The sequence below is a fragment of the Trichechus manatus genome, unplaced genomic scaffold (assembly GCF_000243295.1).
Source record: "Trichechus manatus latirostris isolate Lorelei unplaced genomic scaffold, TriManLat1.0 scaffold00003, whole genome shotgun sequence".
NCBI lineage: Eukaryota > Metazoa > Chordata > Mammalia > Sirenia > Trichechidae > Trichechus > Trichechus manatus.
In genome coordinates, this window is record NW_004443939.1 from 17584307 (window position 1) to 17602341 (window position 18035).

The following is an 18035-nucleotide window of genomic DNA, read 5'->3' on the forward strand; positions in this document are numbered from 1 at the left end:
TCATGTAAAAAGTCAAGAAACCAAACAAATATAAACAGATCTATAAGACAGTATACTAATTATAGAATTAAATTTAACTTTTAAAATTCCTATGTATCTAAGCCAGGTTATTTCAGATCCCCAGATTCAGTAAGTATCCATTCTGCTACCTAAAAATAAATTGGATCTGTCTTCAAAGAAAATATTTTTCCCTAGTAATTATTCCAAAGAGTATTTTGAGAATGTTTCCATATTCTAAAAGAAAACCCAGTAACCTCAAGAGTAATTTACATCAAAATACCTACTATCTAATAAGATCTGAAAGAGCATTTGTATTTCTATAATGTCAAATGGAAAGGCTCAGTATCATACAGACATTTAAAAATGTGTTTTCCAAAAAAAAATATGATCAGTAATGTTGTTTCTATAAACCATTATTTTTCAAATTTAATTTTTTTTTTAATTCAAAGAAATACCAGAAAAGGGGCAAGAATCTGTTTATATTACAAGGACAAATGTGGACAGTCTTCAAGTAATCAAAATAAATCTAAGGTATATAGTCCTTTCTATAGGCTGAGGAAACTTTAAAAAAAAATTACAAATAAAAAGTGTATTAACAGAAAAAAAAATTTTAAACTGAGACTGAGGCTCATAGAAATTTTAAGTAAGATAGTAATCCATTCATTCATGCAGTTAATCATTCAGCAAATACGCACCAAGTGCCTATTTATTATGTACCACGTCTAAGTGCCAGATGCTGGATATAAGCTGTGTACAAGAAAGATAAGGTGTTGCTATCACAGAGCTTAAGGGTCCCTGACAGGCATGAAGAGCTTTTGCTCAACTATTAATCAGAAGGTTGTCGGTTCAAACCCACCCAGCAGTACCAGAAAAGAAAGGCCTGGAGATTTGCTTCCATAAAGATTACAGTCAAGAAAACCCTATAGAACAGTTCTACTCTGTAACACACGGGGTTGCTATGAATCAGAATCAACTCAAGAGCAACGAGTATCATAGAGCTTACATCCTATGTTGGAAGACAATAAGTAAACTAATAAAAAAGAGAAATTCACATCATGATAAGTTCTCTGAAAGAAATAAGGGTGCTAGGACAGTGTAATATTCCTAGTCACTAGTGTCACTATTCCTAGTGAAAGAAGGAATATCTACACTAGCAGGAATCTTTATTAAAGTAAAATAAACAGAAATTTCACAAAGATGTTTAAGAAAGTCTGCTAGTAGTAAATAAGAACAGAAGTACAAAGATGTTTATTGTAATGTTGTTTATAGTAGCAAAAATACTAGAAACAAAGTGAATGTTGATCATGGGGGAATGAGAGACTATGATGCATCTACATCACCGGAGTAATATGCAGTCATTTTTTAAGATTAGAGTCATATGAAAAGCACAGAGGAACAAGCTTGCATGGTCAGCCACTGGCCAAAACTGGGAAATTGAGCATCAAAAAGAATAATGACTAACTAGCCATAACACACTGAACAAAAAATAATCAATAAGCTCATAATGACATCAAAAGTTTGAAGGAAGGGGGGGATGTGAGTTCTAATTTATAAAAGAATACCAGCCAACAAATGTAGAAGGAATAATATCAGAGCATATTACAACACTCAATGTAATAACAGATTTAGGCAAAGGTCCTCAATAAATGTCAAAATCATCAGGTACAAGACTATTTGCTGGGAAATAGGATATTTACATGGTACCAAAGTGTCACCCCAAGATTATTTAATAACTGCAAAGAAAAAACAATGTTCCTTTACAGTAGAGATATCTGGAGATCATTACCTTAAATAAGTGATCAAACTTAGCATCAGTAATAGTAGGACAGACTGGAATTATATGTTTCCTAAAGTGATGCAATATAAGGTTCATAACATCACCTATAAAATATTCCTTCTAGAAATGTTTAACCTAAGTCTAATTAAGCCTCTGTAGATAATTTTCAACGTTCAGAAAGGACAGAGAATAAGGAACAAGTTAAAGAAAACATCATGAGAAAATAAACAAATCCAGGATGGGGAACATTCTACAAGTTAAGTGGCCAAGACTCTTCAAAAAGTCACAAAGGAAAAAATAAGTAGGCAAACTATTCTAGATTAAAATAAAGACACATAACCAAATGTAATGAACCTTGACTGAATCTTGATTCAATATAAAATACCTATAAAAGACATTTTGGAAACAACTGGAAAAATTTAAATATGGACTGGATATCAGACGCTATTATAACATTATTATTTATTTTCTTAGGCATGATAATGATATTGTAGTTGTGCCCCCAAGGTAGCCGTATTAGAGATGGTTATCATAGCTTGCCTGGCCCATATTTCTGCTAAACTGAACATATTTCTGCTACACTTTCTCCGTATTCCTGATTCCTTCTCCTACACCCAACTCCCCATCCAAGCCACCCTAGCCAAAGCTAATTTCACAGAAGTGAATGCCTATGCCAAGATCATAAAATTCATGAGCTTGCCATGTTATTTTGGGTCATGTTCAATTTCAGTAAAGAGAGAAAGTCAGTCTAGAAAGGCAAAAATATTACAGATATGTAAAAAACAGTAGACACACTGAGAGAGAGAGAGAGGAGAGAAGAATGGCTGATCCCCCAAATTGTTGGGTTCCTGCCCTTTCTGAGACTGGCTAATACTCATTTCCTGAGTTTCTATAATATGTAAGCTCTTAAAGACTCTCTTTACTGAGAAGTTACTTGACTGAGTCTGTTCCTTGAAAGGAGAAAAAAATAGCATAATTAGAACACTGAAGATAAATAAAGATTTGAGTCACCAAATTAACCATATAGAATTGCAATTGAAATTATATTATTTTGTAGATTATATGTTTCACTTAACCATATGAACTGAAAACCCAAACTAGCAGAGCTTTTTTTCAACTAAGCAAGTTCTAGTGGCACCCCTGGGATTACTATACATTCAGATCAGATGTTTATACAGCTACATTACAGCATATAACGAGATGTTTATGATGATACTTCTAGATCATAAGAAAGAAAAATGTTAACATAAATTCACTAGCCTGTTTAAAAATGTAGGCATATATGTTTCTTAAAAAAATCTAGCACTCAAAAGGTTACTAATCAGCTGTCTAGAATCCTCACTTTCCAAAATAACTGGGCATCCGGATAACTGAGACTTTATTGCATCTAGGAATAACTTAAAAAGTAGATCTTGTATTTCACTTACCTATGAGTTGCTTTTCTTTTTTAATTAAGCATAAAAAAGTATTAAATTTTTACAATTATATACCATAAAAAAGGCTAGGCTTATGAGTTTAGGTATACAAATTATTCCATATTAAAGAATCTTATAAAACTGTTCCAATACAGATAGACCCTGACTTAACAACAGGGTTCCATTCTGGTAACTCTGTCATAAATCTGTTCTGATGTAGGTCAAGTACCGTGTTTTAACACAAATAACGTGCACCTTCTACGTTTGTTTGCCAACTGTGCCCAAAAATATGGTACCTCTTTTTTTTTTTTAGTTTTCATTATCGTTGCTTTTTATTATCAGTATCTTTATAAATCCGATGTTTGTCTTTGAGGGTTGGAAACATTACATATAAACTTATATATTTTAATACATACATACATTAAAAAATACACAAATCATAAAAAAAAGGACAGTCGTAAATGTGGTTCATCATAACTCGAATATGTCGAAAGTCGGGGACTACCTGTATTTACAAATATAATAATAATTAATAATCCTTACGGAAGAGTCCCTTGAAATTATAAATACTTTCTAGCTAGATAAAAATAACCAAATAAGGAAAAAGCATAGCTTTAGCAGACATGAAAGCTAGTACTGAATTTCCTCTGACCCTGAAAAAAAGTGTGATCAAAAATGAGAAAATACGTTATTGTTAATATACTGAATTCTAAGCTCAATAAGCAAATAAAATAACCAGGCTAATCTAAAAAGACTCAAAATACAAAATTCATCTTAAAATTTTTAAATTTACTATACATGAGATTAAACATAAATAAGAAAATATTTACTAACCTTTATTTCCTAACATCACAGCAAGATGTAAAGGAGTGTTTCCTAAAATTTAAAAAATAATTAATTAAATTAGTATGTATAAGAAAAAATTTTTAAAGTGGTTTTAACGCCTTCAGAAATTTCACTGGCAGATTTTAAGTAAAATTTACATGACTGCAAAATGTACTGCTTACATGGCAAATTGTAAATTAGAGGATGCCATGGTTTCCAACCACAACGTATCCCATTCCTCCCCCACCTCCCACCACCAAAAAAGGGTACTTTTTGCTTTGGGGATTTCTTTTCCAAATAGATTTCACAGATTCTTTTTGTTGCTAATTTCTCTACTATAAATTGTTTGATTCAACAAACCATTTAAATAGCTACTATGGATTAAGCCTAGAAGGTAGAAATCAATGAAACTCAATCCCAGCCCTGAAGTTGTTCAAAAGCCTTCTGTTAGAGACTGACATGGAAATAAAGTAGTAACTATCACTTGTTAGAACAGAAAGTGGTATAGTATAGTGGTGCATACAGCATAGGGCTCCTAATTTTGCCTGAGCAGACAGAGTTAAACGTTGAAGGATGGACGACACTGAAATGAGTCCTAAAAACCAGTTAAGAATTTGTAAGTGAGCAAAGCAAAGCTAATTTGCATTCTGAACGTGAAGGTTGGGGTGGGTGAGGTGGGGTGGTGGTAGGACCACAATTCCAAAATCACATTCAAATGTAAGACTATTATATTTGGGAAGCCTCCCCTCCTCCACACAAAAAAAGAAATTTTTCATTAAGCATTTGTCAAAACTAAAAGAACTTACAACACGAAAAGTAAACTCTAATGTAAGCATTTGTCAAAATCCATAGAACATACAACAAAAACGTGAACGCTAATGTAAACTATGGACTTCAGTTAATAACAGTATCAATACTGGTTCATCAATTGCAACAAACGTACCACAAGAATACAAGATGTTAATAGGAGAAATGATGTGGAGGGAGAAGAGTGTATGGAGACTCCGTGCTTTCTGGCAAACCTAAAACTTCTCTAAAATATAAAGTCTTTTTTTAAAAAATGTTATGATTAGTGGGGGTAAAGAGCTTGTAGAAGAATAATAATGAAATTGGAGAGATAGGCAAAAGAAATTAAACAAGACTTGTAGGCTATGCTATGGAGTTGGGACTATATCCTATAGTAGATATTATAGAATGACTAATATCATTTCACAAGGATACCTCAAGCCACACTTACAGCCTAGAAGCCTTTAAATTATAAAAGAAAACAAACTTATAAAAATATTTGAAAATAGAAAATACTGAAAAAATGCAAGCTATATATACACTAATTTTCAGGTTAGTAATTTTAGTAAGTCACCACATCAACATTCCTAGCTAATAAAATAATCCAAACACTTATCCAAAGATCATAAGCAGGCTACAATTAAGACCTGATTACATTTTCTAAGAAACCTGTATTTCGTCTATTCAAATCTCGTAACTTGACAAACCTGTCAAGCTGATTAAGACACACACACACACACACACACACACACACACACACACACACACACACACTTTGCTCGATAAATGCAAAATGGAATGGGGATTGTTGGCAAAGCTAGTAAAATACTATTCTGAGCAAAATTTACAAGACAAATGAATGGACTAAATTTAAAATCCCTCCATAAATAATTTTACCAAAAAATAAAAATAAAAACTAGGTTACAGAAAGTATTTTGGATTTAACTATTAGGAACAAAAAAGCAAGACAGATCTGGGGATATAATCTCACATTGTTTTTCAGAAATAGAATTCAGAATTTTTAAGTAGACATTTCCATTAATGACTTGACAAATGATAACTCCCAAATCTAAGATCTTGGGATATATACACATATCCACAGTTTTCAGACTTCAGAATTCTTCCAGTTGAAATATGAAAACCACTATAATACAGATTGTTGATAATCATACTTTAAAAAACCATATCTAAATGGTTCTTCCCCATCTACCTGGTAGAAAACAAGTTTTGCCCACAATATTTCAGAAGCAAGCCTCAATAGTTGTCAAGTTATTGGTACAAGATATTTTCTAAAAAGACAATCTTCAGTCCTCCCAAAATTTCAGAACCTTTAGTGAGCTAGCTATCTCTTCAAAATTCTATGCCATGATCTTAATAAAATTTACATGGATAAGTATAAAAATGACAAAGCAAACTTAAAAAGTATTTTGGTTTTAGAAAAGCATTGTAGATAGTTTAATATAGACTATGCAATGAAGCAAAGTATTTTTCACTGCAGATATTTTCATATACAAAGTTAGTAAAACTGATTTCCTTGTCCCATGCTGAAATTATACACCTATCTCACAAAGAAACTAAAGAAAAACCCTTGGGGCGGTGGGGGGGACCTCTATGTCAGCTATTCCCTTTTTCAAAAAACAAGCAAAAAAAAAAAAACCCTGTAAGGTTAGTGGCTTTCAACTGAATTTTCTGCATAAAGAACTCTTAATAAGACACAATTTTTCTGCTATTGACCAATATTATGCTCAGTTCAAACATTAAACGAAAGTGCTCAAGATGAACTTTAAACTTTGAAGAATGAGTTAAGAATTTACTGACCCACAATCATACTAGAAATATTAGGAACATCATATTAGGAACCATCTGTGGGTCAGCTTAATAAACTGCTCAGCGTCTTCAAAGCCTTCACCATAATATTAAAGTTAAAAAAAAACACACACATAAAAACATGAATAAGTATCAACACCCAATTTGTAGTTTTGATCTGCATTTCTCTAATGGCTAATGATCGTGAGCATTTCATGTGTCTGTTAGCTGCCTGAATATCTTCTTTGGTGAAGGGCCTTTTCATATCTCAATACCCAATTTGAACTGGTCTAGAATAAAGTTCTCTTCTCCCTGTTCAAAACATTGAACTAAACTTCATAACTTTTAGGTAAGTTTGGATTCACCTTCTATGACAGCATCTCCCATTACAATTTACCAAGATCAAAAAGTAGTCATAGAAAGTAAACTTGTTGAAAATTAGTGTCAGAAACCAGTCAGTGCCTTTACTTTGGGCTGTCATTCTTAATTTCCATTGCCTCTGTTCTAGTTGAAGCTCCCATCATCTCTTAACCTTTGTATCTATCGTGAACATCCTTCTAATGGTCTCCCTGCCTCCGGTCATGCCCCATTTCAATCTCCTATCTACAGCTACTGGAATAATCATTTTACAACAAAACTTAACCATGCTACACTTCTTAAAAGATTAGAAACTCTCCATAGCTTTAAAGATAAAAATATTTTTTCTTCAATATGGTATAAAAAGTTATTGATGATGAGTCCTTACCTTCCTTTCCTTTCTTATTTCCTGCCTTTTCCTATCTCTTATAACCTGTTCCCGTAGAATCAATTCTGACTCATAGCAACCTGATAGGACAGAGTAGAACTGCACCATAGGGTTTCCAAGAAGCAGCTGGTGATTCAAACTTCCAACCTTTTGGTTAGCAGCTAAGCTCTTAACCACTGAGCCACCAGGGCTCTTACATTGAACTCCAAAAAATAAATTCCCCAATAAGTCACGTTCTCATGCTTTTACACATACTGTTAACCTTACCTAAATGTTTCATCACCATCTGCTTGGTATTATCAATACTTACCTTTCAGGGCTCAAATCAAACATCACCTCCTCTGTGAAGTCTTCCTTGGCCTGTCCTAGGGCAATCAGATGCCCCATTCTTTGTTCCCAAAGTCCTCTACCTATTTATTGTGACAATTTTCATACTAAACTGTAGCTGTAATTTCATGCATAAACATCTGTCTCCTTCATTAAAGTTAAACTCAGGATGACAAGATACATGTTTTGTTCATGTATGTATACCAAATGCTTTACATACAGCATCTGTCAAAAGACAGTCAATAAGCATTTACGAATGAAGAAGTGAGAAAAAAATTCTTATTTTAAGATTCATTATATTAATCAGTCTGAACAATAATTACAAAAACCTGCTAATTAAAATGCAACAGGAATTCTCTTAGGCAAAAGTTGCAAACTTAATTGCTTCACAAGTTAGGTCACGTAAGTGGAATGGTTTTCATGTTATTTTTCCATAATGTTTATAAGAACACACTAGTAAAACCATCTAGGCCTGAGAGAATTTTTTATTATGTATTCACTGTCTTTAATAATTATAAGAGTACTTATATTTTCTAATTCCTCTGTGTTCATTTTGACAAATTATATTTTTCTGAGATTCTATTTCATCTAAAATTTCAAACTTTTTGCATACATTTTATTCACAATACCCTTTTACAATTCATTAATAGCATTAGCATTTGTACTAATATCCCATTTGTCATTCCTGACTGGTTATTTGTGTCTTTTCTCTTTTTCTCTTGATCAGTAAGAGGTTTACTGGTCTTTTCAAAGAACAAAGTTTTGGCTTTATTGCTCTCTATGTTTGTTTCACAATTCAGTAATTTCTGCTCTTTTATTATATCCTTCCTTCTACTTTTGAGTAAAATAAAGTAAAAACAAAAAAAACCCTAACCAAACCTGTTGCTGTCGAGTTGATTCTGATGGATAGCTACTCTAGTCAGCTTGGGTAAATCAAGCAAATTAAGTTGTTTTTCTAACTTTTTGAAATAGATTTTTAGATGACTGATTTCTTTATCCTTTTTCCTTACATTTATCATTTTATTAGTAATTTCTAGTTTAACTGCACTGTGATCAGAGGAGAGACTCAATATGATTTCAGTCTTCTGAAACACACTGAGATTTGCTTTATAGTCAAGTCTGGACAATTTTTGTAAATGCTTTGTATATGCTTGAAAAGAAGATGTATCCTGCAGTTGTCGAGTGCAGTGTTCCACATAAATTTAACAGGTTAAGTTTGTTAATTGTGTTAGTCATATCTCTTGTATCCTTACTGATTATTTTTGTTGTTGGCTTATTTTGTTACAGAGAGAGGAAAGATAAAATCTCCCACTGTAATTGTGGATTTCAACATATTCTTGAGTAGCCCTGTTGGCGCACTGGTTAAGCACTCGGCTGCTAACCAGAAGGTTGGGGATTTGAATCTACCAGCCACTCTGCAGGAGAAAGATATGGCAGGCGGCTTCTGAAAGGATTATAGCCTTGAAAATTCCATGGGGCAGTTCTACTCTGTCCTACGGGGTCGCTATGAGTCGGAATGGACAAGATGGCAACAAGTATATCATCTTGTAATTTTAGCAATTTTTGCTGGAGATATTTTCAGGTTATGTTATTAGGTACAAATTTAGAATTTTTATATTTTCTTGGTAAACTGAACTATTTTCATTTTGAGGAATTCCACTTCATCTTAGATGTTTTCTGCTTTAAAACTTATGATATTAATAAAGCTATACCATCTTTTTGTAGATTTGTATTTTAATGGTGTACATTTTCAATCCCATTACTTTCAACTTAAAGTAATGGGCATGGACAGAGTGAAGCTTTCAGGCCCTTCATTTCCTTATGTGGCACAACATAAGAACAGCTGCAAACATCCATTAGTTATCAGAACATGCAATGTACGAAGTATGAATCAAAGAAAATGGGAACTCATCAAAAATGAAATGGAATTGTAGGCAACAGTGAGCTGAAACGGACTGGTATTGGTCATTCTGAATTGGACAATAATATGGACTACTATGGCAGGAATGACAAACTGAAGAATAACATTGCATTCATCGTCAAAAAGAACATTTCAAGATCTATCCTGAAGTCAAAACTGTCAGTGATAGGATAATGTTCATATGCCTACAAAGAAGATCAGTTAATACAACTATTATTCAAATTCACGCACCAACCACTAATGCCAAAGATGAAGACATTGAAGACTTTTACCAACTTCTGCAGTCTGAAATTGATCAAACATGCAATCAAGATGAATTGATGATTACTAGTGATTAGAATGCAAAAGTTGAAAACAAAGAAGGATCGGTAGTTAAAAAATATGGCCTTGGTGATAGAAACGAAGCTGGAGATCGCATGATAGAATTTTGCAAGACGAACAATTATTCATTGCAAATACCACTTTTCAACAACAGAAACAGCAACCATACACATGGACCTTGCCAGATGGAATACACAGGGATCAAATCGACTACATTTGTGGAAAGAGATGACAAAGAAGTTCAATATCATTGGTCAGAACAGGGCCAGGGGCCAACTGCAAAACAGACCATCACCTGCTCATATTCAAGTTCAAGCTGAAGCTAAATAAAATTAAAACAAGTCCACAAGTGCCAAAGCACAACCTTGAGTATCACCTGAATTTAGAGACCATCTCAAGAACAGATTTAATGCACTAAACACTAATGACCAAAGACCAAGAAAGTTTGTGGCATGACATCAAGGAAATCATACAAGAAGAAAGCAAAAGGTCATTAAAAAAACAGGAAAGAAAGAAAGGACCAAAATGGATATAAGAAGAGACTCTGAAACTTGCTCTTAAACATAGAGCAGCTAAAGCAAAAGGAAGAAACAATAAAGTAAAAGAGTTGAACAGAAGATTTCAAAGAGTGTTTCAAGATAACAAAGTATTATAATGATATGTGCGAAGACCTGGAGTTAGAAAACCAAAAGGGAAGAACACGTTCAGCATTTCTCAAGCTGAAAGAACTGAAAAAAAAATTCAAGGCTAAAATTGTGATACTGAAGGATTCTACGAGTAAAAAAACTGAATGATGCAGGAAGCATCAAAAGAAGATCGAAGGAATACACAAAGTCACTGTATCAAAAAGAACTGGTCAACGTGCAACCATTTCAGGAGGTAGCATATTATCAAGAACCAATGGTACTGACGGAAGAAGTCCAAGCTGCACTAAAGGCACTGGCGAAAAACAAGGCTCCAGGAATTGATGGAATATCAATTGAAATGTTTCAACAAAATGGATGCAATGCTGGAAGCACTCACTCGTCTATGCCAAGTATTTTGGAAGACAGCTACCTGGCCAACCGACTAGAAGAGATTCATATTCGTGCCCTGTGATGGTTAAGGTTATGTGCCAACTTGACTAGGCCATGATTCTCAGTGGTTTGGCACATACTATGTAATCATCTTCCATTTTGTGATCTGATGTAAGCAGCCAATCACTTTAAGGGGGAGCTTCACTAGGGGGGTGGGGGGCAGCCTGCATCAAGTATACATAGATGTTCTAGCAAAGGTCGCCCTCTCTGGATCCTGCATCCAACTCATCATCCTCTGACCTCCAGCTCTTGGGATGAGTCTGACCTGCAGATTTTGGGATTTGCCAGGTCCCACAACCCAGTGAGCCAGCAGCCTGCTGTATGACCTGCCGATTTTGGGTTCATCAGCACCTGCAACTACAAGTCAGGAGAAGCCTCCAGCCTGACACGTGACCCACGGATTAGAGACTTGCCAGCATCCGCAACTGCGTGAGCCATTTCCCTGAAATAAATATCTATATATATATATATTTATACACACACACACGCACACACACACACACACACACATATGGACTAATAGACCACATGAACCACAGCCTCCGTCAGCCTGAGCCCAGAAGAACTAGCTGGTGCCCAGCTACCACCACCAACTACTCTGACAGGGATTACAATAGAGGATCCTAGAGAGAGTGGGAGAAAAACGTAGAACAAAATTCAAATTCACAAAAACAGACCAGACTTACTGGTCTGAAAGAGACTGGAAGAACTCCGAAGACTTGGTCCCCAGACACCCTGCTAACTCATAACTGAAGGCACTCCTGAAGTCTACTTTCCAGCCAAAGATTAGACAGACCTATAAAACAAACAATAACATATGTGAGGAACATGCTTCTTAGTTCAATCAAGTATACAAGACCAAATGCGCAACACCTGCCCAAAAGCAAACATGAGAAGCAGGAAAAACAGGTAAACTGGATGAATGGACACAGGGAACCCAGGGTGGAAAGGAAAAGAGGGAGAGTGCTGACACATTGCAGAGATTGTAACCAATGTCATAAAATAATTTGTGTATAAATTTTTGACTGAGAAACTAATTTACACTGTAAACTTTTACCTAAACCAAAACCAAACCAAACTCATTGCCATCAAGTCAATTCTGACTCATAGTGACCCTATAGGACAGAGTAGAACTGCCCCCATAGGGTTTCCAAGGAGCTGCTGGGGGATTTGAACTGCTGACGTTTTGGTTAGCAGCTGAGCTCTTAATCGCGTCGCCACCAGGACTTCAACTTTCATCTAAAGCACAATAAAATTAAAAAGAAATCAAAGGATGTATTGCATTGGACAAATCTGCTGCAAAAGACCTCTTTAAAGTGTTAAAAAGCAAAGATGTCACCTTGAGGACTAAGGTGTGCCTGAATTGTTATGGTATTTGCAACTGCCTCATATGCATGCAAAAGATGGACAATGAATAAGGAAGACCAAAGAAAAAGTGATGCATTTGAATTATGGTGCTGGTGAAGAATAACAAATATACCATGGACTTCCAGAAGAATGAACAAATCTGTATTGGAAGATGTACAGCCAGAATGCTCCTTAAAAGTGAGGATAGTCAGACTCTGTCTTACTTACTTTGGGCATGTTATCAGGAGGGACCAGTCCCTGGAGAAGGACATCATGCTTGGTAAGGTAGAGGGTCAGGGAAAAGAGGAAGACCCTCAAGGGGACAGACTGACATTGACACAGAGGCTGCAACAATGGGCTCAAACATAGCAACAATTGTGAGGATGGCATAGGACTGGACGGTGTTTCATTCTGTTGTATACAGGGTCAATATGAGTCAGAATCAACTCAATGGCACCTAACAACCACGACAGCTTTCAACTTTTCTGTATTGTTTTAGATGTGTCTCTAACTGCATGTAGTTGGATGTTTCTTCATACAGTATAACAATATTTGTCTTTTAACTGGAGCATTCATTTCCCCCCCAAAAAAAACAACTCACTGCCATCATGTCGATTCTGACTCACTACGACTGGATAGACAGAGCAGACCTGCCCACATAGGGTTTCCAACGAGCAGCTGGTGGATTTGAACTGCTGACCTTTTGATTAGCATCTGAGCTCCTAATCACTATGCCACCAGGGCTCCACATTTATTCCAGTTCCATTTAATATACTCAACAATAAACTGGGGTTTACGCCTACCGTCCTGCTTTATTGTTTTATAATTTTCCTGTCTTACATCTCTTTTTCTCATCTTTCTTGCTTTCTTCTGGATTATTTTTACTATTCCATTTGTTTTTTCATCTGTTAGCTGGAAGATACACATTCTTTTGGTGGTTACCCAAGAGTTGCACTGTTTAATATGGTAGCTACATGTCATTAGTGAGTATATGAAATGTGGCTAGTCCAAACTGAGATGTGCTGTAAGTGGGATTTTGAGAGCTTAGTATGAAAATAAACAATGTAAAATATCCCATTAATAATGTTTTATATTGATTACATGTTGAAATGGTGTTTTGATATGGTGGGTTAAATGAAATATATTATTAAAATCAATTTCACCTATTTCTTTTTACTTTTGTTTGTAGTTACTAGAAAATTTACAATTACGTATGTGGCTTGCATCATATTTCTTTTATACAGAGCTATTCTAGAGTTTACAGCACATATCCTTGATTTATTAAAGTTTAATGTTAACTGGAACTTTACCCCTCCTTCCAGAGTAATGCAGTACCTTCGAACACTAAATTCATTCCCTCTATCCAGGCTTACATGATATTGTTATCTTGTCCCATAAGCTTTTATTTTTGCCTTACAGAATCAATATTCATTTAGGTTTACTTACTATTTTTGATGCTCTCCACCGCCCTCCTACATCTCTAACCTTCACATTAATTTTCCTTCTGCCTGAGGCACATTATTTAACATTTCTTTTAGTGCAACTCTGTTAAGCAATGAATTTTCTCAATTTTCTGTTTGTGTCTATTTCAACTTGAATCTCAAAGGATATTTGCACTGGATATATAATTGTTGGTTGGCTGCTATTTTCTTGAGCCCTCTAGATGGTCTATGGTTTCCTTTGTTTCTGTTGAGAAGTCAGCTCTAGTTCTATCTTGCTCTCTTTGAAAGTAATGTGACTTCTGTTTCTGGCTGCTTTTTAGATTTTCTTTTTAACTTTAATTTTCAGCCGGTTCACTCCAGTGTGGATTTCTTTTTAAAATTCTGCTTGGGTTGGGCTTCTTGAATCTCTGAATTAGTGTCTTTCAACAATTTTGGGAAATTCTTGACAATTGTCTCTTCAAATACTGCTTTAGCCTCATTTTCTCTCTCTTGGGGTTTAATTAATGTAGAACTTCTCTTATCCTCTCTCCTTTTTTATCTTTTTTTTGCTTGCTTGCTTTAACTCCTTTCTGTTACTTTCATTATACCTATTTTCTTCTGACCTGTCTCCTAGATCGTAAATTCTGTCATCTGTAGGGACTAAACTGCGAAGCCCATTTACTTACTTACTGTATGTAGTTATTTTTCCATTTGAGAATTTCTATTTAGTTGTGTCTCAAATCTGCAATTTCAACTTTTTAGTTTTCAGTTTTCTGCTACAATATTCAATTTTGTCTTTTATCCCCCAAAATCACAGTATACATGGATATTTAAGACTGTGTCTAATAAGTATAATAAATGGACTGTCAGTGGGCCTGTTTCTCTTGTTTCTCCAAAGACTCTCATTCATGTTGCTGAGTTTCCTCATGAGGCTGTCCATCTTTAATTATGTGCTGGACATAGTATTTAATAAACTCTTTATATGAAAATTTTGATGCTGGAACTTGTTGGGAGGCAAGGCCAAGATAGCGGAGCAGTCAGACGCTTCCTGTGGCCCCTCTTACAACAAACACTAGAAAAAAAGTGAATCAATTATACATGTTAATATACGAGCAAAGTTGAGGAATCAGAGGCAAAGTTGAGGAATTGGATTGAGCAGCAGGGGGAGGGAGAGACAGTTCAGAAGCTGCAAGGAGTTACCAGACCTGACCTGGTGGGAACCGGCACCCTGGAGACTGGATCGGCTGGCATGCACAATGAGGCAAGCAGTGGTGACCGGGATGTGTTTTCCACACTGGGAGAGACCAAGCAGCAGAGTCTACTCAAGCCTCCACAATCAGTGAAAAACGGCACTCAATTGGCAAAAGATAAGTACATGCATCTCATCTACCGCACGGCTCAAAAAATATCCCTTTTGGGAAAAACCTCTCTCCCATTTACCTGCCCCCTCCCCACTCTGCACTGAGTCCTGGACAGCTTCAGCAATTGCCGATTCTCCTGGGCCGAAGTAGGACCCGTCACACACCCTGAGCCATTCTCCCAGCCTTGGAGAGGGAACAAATTAACAAACAGAAAAAAAATAACCTGCCAGCTCCCTTAAACTAGGAATTTAGGGAAGGCACAGCTCCTTTGCCCAGGCACAGGCAAAAGGGGTCCACAGACTATGAATGCATTTCACCCCTGCACAGACCTGTGTAGGCCCATTTCAACAGTGTAGACCCTCATTAGCACAATACGATAGGGTACATACCTGAAGCCTAACTTCAACTGTATCAGCTATAGGGTGGAGTTGCAGGTTCATGACATTTGACACCGCTCAGCCCATTAAGCAGGCTCCTCACCTACCCACATCAGGGGCCTGAGGACTGGCGGCTTCACCCACATCATCTAGCATCCTGTAACAGGGGTCCAAAATAAGTGGTGCCTCCCAGTCCTAACAGCCAACAGCACTGAGTGCTCATAGTTCGGCAGCAAAACCCACCAATCTATGCACCCCAGGGAACAAGGACACACTTTCCTCCCAGACAATCACAGGCAGGCATCAACCCCGTCTTGCTCAGGGCACGACCCCCTACTACAGTCAGATACCTGTGCCTACTCCAGTCATCCCTGCTCGTCTAGGACTGTAAGTGACAGCCTGTACCACCACACTTGGTGATCGACTACCTGGACATCTGAGCTGAATCCACACAAGAAAAGTAAACAGACTCCTGGGCTCACAAACCTAGTAACAGATCTAACCACCTGGTGACAGGACGTTAGAGCTTCAAAGGTGCCAATAACCAAACTAGCTCACAAGAGCAGCCAATTTGGGCATATCAAAACAAAGCAAAACAAGAAACAAGGACACAGTAAGCAAACAAAATAAATAAATATAATAACTTATTGATGGCTTGGAGACAACAGTCAATATCTAATCACACAAAGAGACAGACCATGATGACTTCTGCAAGCTCCCGAAACAAACAATCAAGAAATCTTCCGGAGGAAGAGAACTTCTTCAAATTACTGGAGGTACAATACGAAAGATTAATATACAGAACTCTTCAAAAGATCAGGAAGAAAATCATGTAAAACATAAAAAGCCAATGAACACACAAACAAACCAATAGAGGAACCTAGGAAGATTATAGAAGAGCATAATAACAAATTTAACAGGCTGCAAGAATCCACAGAGAGACAGAAAACAGAAATTCAGAAGATTAACAATAAAATTTCAGAATTAGACAACTCAACAGAAAGTCATAGGAGCAGAACTGAGGCAATGAAGTCACACTTAGTGAGACTGAAGATAAAGCACTTGACCCTAACTTATTTAAGGAAAATTCAGATAAAAGGATTTAAAAAAATGAAGAAACCCTAAGAATTATGTGGGACTCTACCAAGACGAATGACCTACAGGTGACCAGAGTACCAGAACGGGGAGTATGACACAAAATACAAAGAGAATTATTGAAGATTTTTTGGCAGAAAACTTCCCTGATATCATGAGAGATGAGAAGATATCTATCCAAGATACTCATCAAACCCCACACAAGGTAGCTCCCAAAAGAAAGTCACCAAGACATATTATAATCAAACTTGCCAAAACCAAAGATAAAGAACTTTAAGAGCGGCTAGGGATAAACGAGAAGTCATCTACAAAAGACAGTCAATAAGAATAAGCTTGGACTACTCAGCAAAAACCACGCAGGCAAGAAGGCAACAGGATGACATCTATAAAGCCTTGAAGGAAAACAACCGCCAGCCAAGAATTATATATCCAGCAAAACTGTCTCTCAGATATGACGGTGAAATTAGGGCATTTCCACAAAAACAGAAGTTTAGGGAATTTGCAAAAACCAAACCAAAATTACAAGAAACACTGAAGGGAGTCCTCTGGTTAGAAAATCAATAACATCAGATAACAACCCAAGACTAGAACATGGGACAGAGCAACCAGACATCAACGCAGATAGGAAAGTCACAAAAATAAATCAAAGGTAAAAAAATAAGGAAACAGAGAAGTCAATATGTAAAAGGTGACAACATTTAAACAAAAAACAGGGACAAAAAATTGTAGTCATAGATCTTTCATATGGAGAGAAAGACAAAGCAATATAAAGAAATAAAAGACTGGTTTAAACTTAGAGAAATAGAGATAAATATTAAGGTAACCACAAAGGAAACTAAGAATCCTACATATCAAAATAAAAAACAAGAAAAACATAAAGACTCAGCAAATACAAAATCAACAACAATGAAAAACAGATGAAAATACATAAAGAAAAACGACTCAGCACAGAAAATTAAGAGGAACAAAGAAACTGTCAACACACAAAAAAAGACATCAAAATGACAGCAATAAACTCATACATATCAATAATTACACTGAATGTAAATGGACTAAATACACCAACAAAGAGACAGAGAGTGGCAGAATGGATAAAAAAACACAATTGGTCTACATGTTGCCTACAAGAGACACATCTTAAACTGAAAGACACAAACTAAAACTCAGAGAACAGAAATAAAAATATCAAGCAAACAACAATCAAAAAAGAGCAGGAATGGGAATATTAATCTCTGATGAAACATAGTTTAAAGTAAAACCCACCAAAAAGAATAACAAAAAACACTATATAATGATTAAAGAGTCAATACGCCAGGAGAACATAACTATAATAAATCTTTACCCACCCAACGACAGAGATCCAAAATACATGAAACAAACAATAACAGCACTGAAAAGAGACAGATAGCTCCACAACAGTAGTAAGAGACTTCAA

The 18035-nt window shown here is 35.9% G+C and overlaps 1 protein-coding gene across 4 annotated transcripts in view; it reads right to left on the bottom strand.

Annotated features, from left to right (window-relative positions):
* Positions 1-18035, bottom strand: part of ANKRD13C (ankyrin repeat domain 13C) — a 122315-nt gene that overhangs the window by 71119 nt on the left and 33161 nt on the right. For 3 of the 4 annotated variants that reach the window (XR_002824044.1, XM_004369051.2, XM_023731002.1), the window contains exon 2: positions 4027-4068. The exons of the other annotated variant lie outside the window; for it this stretch is intronic. Coding sequence is in view for 2 of the 3 variants with exons in the window: in XM_004369051.2 (XP_004369108.1) it covers positions 4027-4068 (42 nt within the window). In the remaining variant the exon portion in view is untranslated. The remainder of the gene's footprint in view (positions 1-4026; positions 4069-18035) is intronic. 4 annotated transcript variants of the gene reach the window in all.